The sequence below is a fragment of the Musca vetustissima genome, unplaced genomic scaffold (assembly GCF_032173495.1).
Source record: "Musca vetustissima isolate MV318-11 ecotype Yass unplaced genomic scaffold, APGP_CSIRO_Mvet_v1 utg281240, whole genome shotgun sequence".
NCBI lineage: Eukaryota > Metazoa > Arthropoda > Insecta > Diptera > Muscidae > Musca > Musca vetustissima.
The window spans coordinates 8,952-14,486 of NW_026873377.1; the positions used below are offsets into that span (position 1 = coordinate 8,952).

At 42.3% G+C, this 5,535-nt stretch overlaps 1 protein-coding gene across 1 annotated transcript; it reads right to left on the reverse strand.

Annotated features, from left to right (window-relative positions):
- Nucleotides 1-3,471: 3,471 nt before the first annotated feature.
- Nucleotides 3,472-5,489, reverse strand: LOC133324912 (trichohyalin; the record flags this gene model as incomplete). The annotated part of the gene is made up of 2 exons (XM_061533739.1): nucleotides 3,472-4,917; nucleotides 4,981-5,489. Coding segments are annotated over 2 exons (1,955 nt in total), but the record flags the coding sequence as incomplete, so codon positions are not given.
- Nucleotides 5,490-5,535: the final 46 nt, after the last annotated feature.

The window sequence follows — 5,535 nt, forward strand, 5'->3', positions numbered from 1 at the left end:
CACGAAATATTGCCCAGGCTCGGAATACACATCCGTAGAAAATTTGAGTTCAGTGGTAGTTGTGTAGGGTATCGTATGGTCGGCCCCGTCCGACTATACTGCTCCGCTCACTGGTTTTTTATTGTTTTTATTTATTTTTATTACAAATACAACTACAAAATGGTTATTTAATTTTTTTATTTTCTCTCCTCTCTAAGTGATTAATTTTCTTTAATCTCCATTTATGTCTCCCACCTGCGATATGGCATAATTCATCGTTCCAACTCCACCTTGTCCTCCACCGCCTCCATTATGAGTAGCAGATGCCCAACTTCGCCTGGGTAGAATCCGACCAAAGTTAAAATATTTCTGCCTCAATTTCTCCTTGATTTCATCCTCATTCATGATGGCACTAGCCTCACGGAAATTCAGGAAAATCCTCCCCTTTTCATCGGTTTTAATGGGTAAAATTTCCGTGCAAACATTGCGGGCCTTCAACATAAATCCCTCCTTTTCGGCTGAATTTTCACGTCGATCCGTTGTGCCATGATGTTGTTCCTTCGATTTATTGTGACTTTGTTCGGCACAATCCAGTCGGGAATCGACAGATTGAGATCTTGAAGGCTTCGCTCCCGTCACATTGCAATGTTTCTTTTTGTTGCGCAAACAAAATGGATCCCGATCACTGGCCTTGACATACTGGACCACGGGCCGATTGACACCCCATTTGGGTCGTTCATCGATTTTATTGTGACCCTCCTTGCCACCCTGACGTTTCTTATCTTTATCCTTTGATTTGGCTTTGAAGGTGGTTGTGGTCGTAGTGGTGGTGGTAGTTGTGGTCTCTTGGTCTTTTTCCGCCTCCTTGGCAGGTTTATTGGTCTTCGATGTTTGGGTAGTTGTGGTGGTGGATACTTCTCGCTTTAGCAGAACTTTGTAAAAATTATCATGGAACAGACACAAATCACAATTCAATGGCAGCTCTGTTTGCGTCTCCACATCTTGAGAATTTTTGGTGGCATCTTTTTCCTCACTGCTCAGCTCCTGTGGAGAATTTTGCCTCAAAACTTCCCTTGGGTTCTGTTGGAGGGGTATCAAAGCCATTTTATTTTCCATCTCCTCCTCTTCGGGTTCTTTGCAGATTTCCTCCTCCACCTGAGTATATTTATTTTCCGATTGTGCCCGTTGATGTGGAGTTTCTGGTGGCTGATAACCCTCTTCGGTACATATCGAAGTATCTGTTCGTTGGGTAAAAGCCCCTCCAGTGGTTTTGGAAAAATCTGTATCGGTATTGGCGGTATGGGGTTGCAGATGATGTTGCATGAAGTACGTGGCAATTTGTAAATTTCCAATGGCATTTTGCAGGCCATAGATATCGGTGGTCGATTTGCACGAAATTTGGCATAGCGTTCTGAATTAAGTCTAGAACGATGTGTGTTAAATATTGTGAAAATCGGTTCAGATTTAGATATAGCTCCCATATATATTTTCGTCCGATTTAAGGTAAATGGTGCACCAAAGTACCTATATATCTTTTGATTTGCACGAAATTTGACATAGAGTACTGAATTAAACCTAGAACGATGTGTTTTAAATTTCGTAAAAATCAGTTCAAATTTTGATATAGCTCCCATATATATTTTCGTCCGATTTTATGTAAAAGGTGCACGAAAGTCCTATACATCTTTCGATTGGCACGAAATTTGGCATATCGCATTGAATTAAGCTTAGAACGATGTGTGTTAAATTTCGTGAAAATCGGTTCAGATTTCGATATAGCTCCCATATATATTTTCGTCCGATTTTAGGTAAATAGTGCACTAAGGTCCCTTTATATCTTTCGATTTACACGAAATTTGGCACAGTGTTCTAAATTAAGGGTAGAGTGATGTCTGTTAAGTTTCGTCAAAATCGGTTCAGAGTTAGATATAGCTCCCATATATATTTTCGTCCGATTTTATGTAAAAAGTGCCCCAAAGTCCCTAGATATCTTTCGATTTACACGAAATTTGGCATAGCGTTCTGAATTAAGTCTAGAACGATGTGTGTTAAATTTTGTGTAAATCGGTTCAGATTTAGATATAGCGCTCATTTTCGTCCGATTTTAGGTAGATGGTGCACCAAACTCCTAATGTACGGATTGATGTTAGTCGGTTCACATATAGATAAATATCATATATTTAAGTTCGTTCAATTTCCATATCAATGTTCCTTCGTAAAGGTGAAGTCTATTAGGATATATATGTAGAATATGCCAAAATGGTGAAGGGTATCATATAGTCGGCCAAGTCCGACTTTACTATTTTCATTTCTGTTTTTATACCCTACACAACTATGTTGTCAGGGTATTATAGCTTTGTGCAGCCCCAAATGTTTGTAACGCCGCGAAATATTGGTCCCAGACCCACCTTTAAGTATACCGATCGTCATATCTCGACTAGCTGAGTCGATCTAGACATGTGTGTCCGTCCGTCCGTCCGTCTGTCCATTATAATTTGTAAACACGATACAGGCCACAGTTATGGACCAATCTTCACGAAATTTTGCATGTAGGATGGGTTCTGGCCAATGAAGACCCCTATTGTTTTTGGAAAAGATCGGTTAATATTTAGGGGATGAAATGGACCAAAAACTTTATTTTTGTCGGTTTTTCTGGTCGCTCCAGAGGCCGCAATTATGGCCCAAACACCGCGAATTTTTGCATGGAGAAGGGGATCGGGCCAGAGAATAAGCATGCATGTTTTGATAAAGATCGGTCAATATTTAGCGGGTCAAATGGACCCTGACTTTTGTGTGAAAAATGACTAAATTTGTATTCTATGGCATATATATTTACTCCTGGAGGATGTAGACCCAAGGAGGTTATAGCATATCCAAGAGGAGTGGTTGGCCTTTAAATTGACACCAAATATAGTGATGTATCTACTCAGATGTGGGAGTTACAGTCAAATATTTACAGGTGCTTACGTATTCAGATATTATTTAGTAACCCATTACCACATTAGAGGGGGAAATATCGCGCTGATGGCGTTGAAATTTTTCATGAAGTTCCAGTTTTGGTCAAGAACAACGCCTACAATTTTCGGTGATGATCTAATTAAAATTTTGGGATGAAATGGACCGAAAACATAATTTTTTGTGTGTTTTCGAGTCGAGTATAATCCGAAAATCACAACACAACCCACCGTGAAGGTAATCTGGACAAGTAATTAGAAGGACTGTACTAAATATTCGAAAAAAGTAAGGAAGAGGTGTTGTTGACCGGACAGGAGGGGGCAAATATCACGAAATATTACTCAGACTCGGAATAAACATCCTCAGAAAGTTAGAGTTCGTGGTAGTTGTGTAGGGTATCGTATGGTCGGCCCCGTCCGACTATACTGCTCCGCTCACTGGTTTTTTATTGTTTTTATTTATTTTTATTACAAATACAACTACAAAATGGTTATTTAATTTTTTTATTTTCTCTCCTCTCTAAGTGATTAATTTTCTTTAATCTCCATTTATGTCTCCCACCTGCGATATGGCATAATTCATCGTTCCAACTCCACCTTGTCCTCCACCGCCTCCATTATGAGTAGCAGATGCCCAACTTCGCCTGGGTAGAATCCGACCAAAGTTAAAATATTTCTGCCTCAATTTCTCCTTGATTTCATCCTCATTCATGATGGCACTAGCCTCACGGAAATTCAGGAAAATCCTCCCCTTTTCATCGGTTTTAATGGGTAAAATTTCCGTGCAAACATTGCGGGCCTTCAACATAAATCCCTCCTTTTCGGCTGAACTTTCACGTCGATCCGTTGTGCCATGATGTTGTTCCTTCGATTTATTGTGACTTTGTTCGGCACAATCCAGTCGGGAATCGACAGATTGAGATCTTGAAGGCTTCGCTCCCGTCACATTGCAATGTTTCTTTTTGTTGCGCAAACAAAATGGATCCCGATCACTGGCCTTGACATACTGGACCACGGGCCGATTGACACCCCATTTGGGTCGTTCATCGATTTTATTGTGACCCTCCTTGCCACCCTGACGTTTCTTATCTTTATCCTTTGATTTGGCTTTGAAGGTGGTTGTGGTCGTAGTGGTGGTGGTAGTTGTGGTCTCTTGGTCCTTTTCCGCCTCCTTGGCAGGTTTATTGGTCTTCGATGTTTGGGTAGTTGTGGTGGTGGATACTTCTCGCTTTAGCAGAACTTTGTAAAAATTATCATGGAACAGACACAAATCACAATTCAATGGCAGCTCTGTTTGCGTCTCCACATCTTGAGAATTTTTGGTGGCATCTTTTTCCTCACTGCTCAGCTCCTGTGGAGAATTTTGCCTCAAAACTTCCCTTGGGTTCTGTTGGAGGGGTATCAAAGCCATTTTATTTTCCATCTCCTCCTCTTCGGGTTCTTTGCAGATTTCCTCCTCCACCTGAGTATATTTATTTTCCGATTGTGCCCGTTGATGTGGAGTTTCTGGTGGCTGATAACCCTCTTCGGTACATATCGAAGTATCTGTTCGTTGGGTAAAAGCCCCTCCAGTGGTTTTGGAAAAATCTGTATCGGTATTGGCGGTATGGGGTTGCAGATGATGTTGCATGAAGTACGTGGCAATTTGTAAATTTCCAATGGCATTTTGCAGGCCATAGATATCGGTGGTCACAGGGAGGGGTATCAAGGTGGCCGGTTGCATTATAACCACATTTTCGGCAGGCTTGGGGTCCTCCTTTGCTTTCTTTTCCGTTTCCAAAGGCTGCGCTATGGGTGGAGGCTGTATGGGTTTGCTGAAGGTCCTTCTCAAATTGATGGGAGTGCCAATCAGTACCTTATCCTCTTCTTGAACCTCCTGCTCCTGGTTTTTCGGTTCGCTGCATATTTCCTTCACCTCCTCGCACTTTTCATGGATCTCCACATTCATAACCTGCACGATATTTTTCTCCTCCTCCTTAATTTCCTCACTTCTCACAGTTTCCACAACCAATTCCTCCTTGCATTCCTCCCGTCCCTCCTTGCCGACCTCCTCCTCCTTAGCTTCCTTGAATTTATTCCTCTTCTTTTGCTTTTCCATTTTCGCTGCCATCTCCGCCTTGGCTATGGCCTCCAACATTGCCTCCTGCTTTCGTCTCTGAGCCTCCTCTCGCTCCACCTGCTGTCGCCGTTCCATTTCCAAACGCTCCTGTTCCATTTGTTTTTGTTTGCGTACCCTCTCCTCCTCCTGTTGTTCCTCCTGACGATGTTTCTCGATTTCCCAACGTCGCTGACTTTCCCTCTCCAGTAACTGCTGCTTGATGGCTTCATGATATTCGGCAGCTTTTCGTTTTTTATCCAAACGTTCGGCCATAACATGCGGTTCGATGGGAGCATTCTGACCTCGCAAATAGCATGAGGAGGAAAGCATAGATTGGGTATCATCTTCACTGTCTTTGAGTTCATGGAGGCCACGACTAAGCCAGCCGGGACCACCGGGTGTCTTTGATGGCATATCCTGGGATGGTTGGTTGTAGTTCCATTTGGCCCGTTCCCGTTCTTCTTGGCTGTGTTGATGTTGTTGCTGTTGGTAGATTTCCGATTC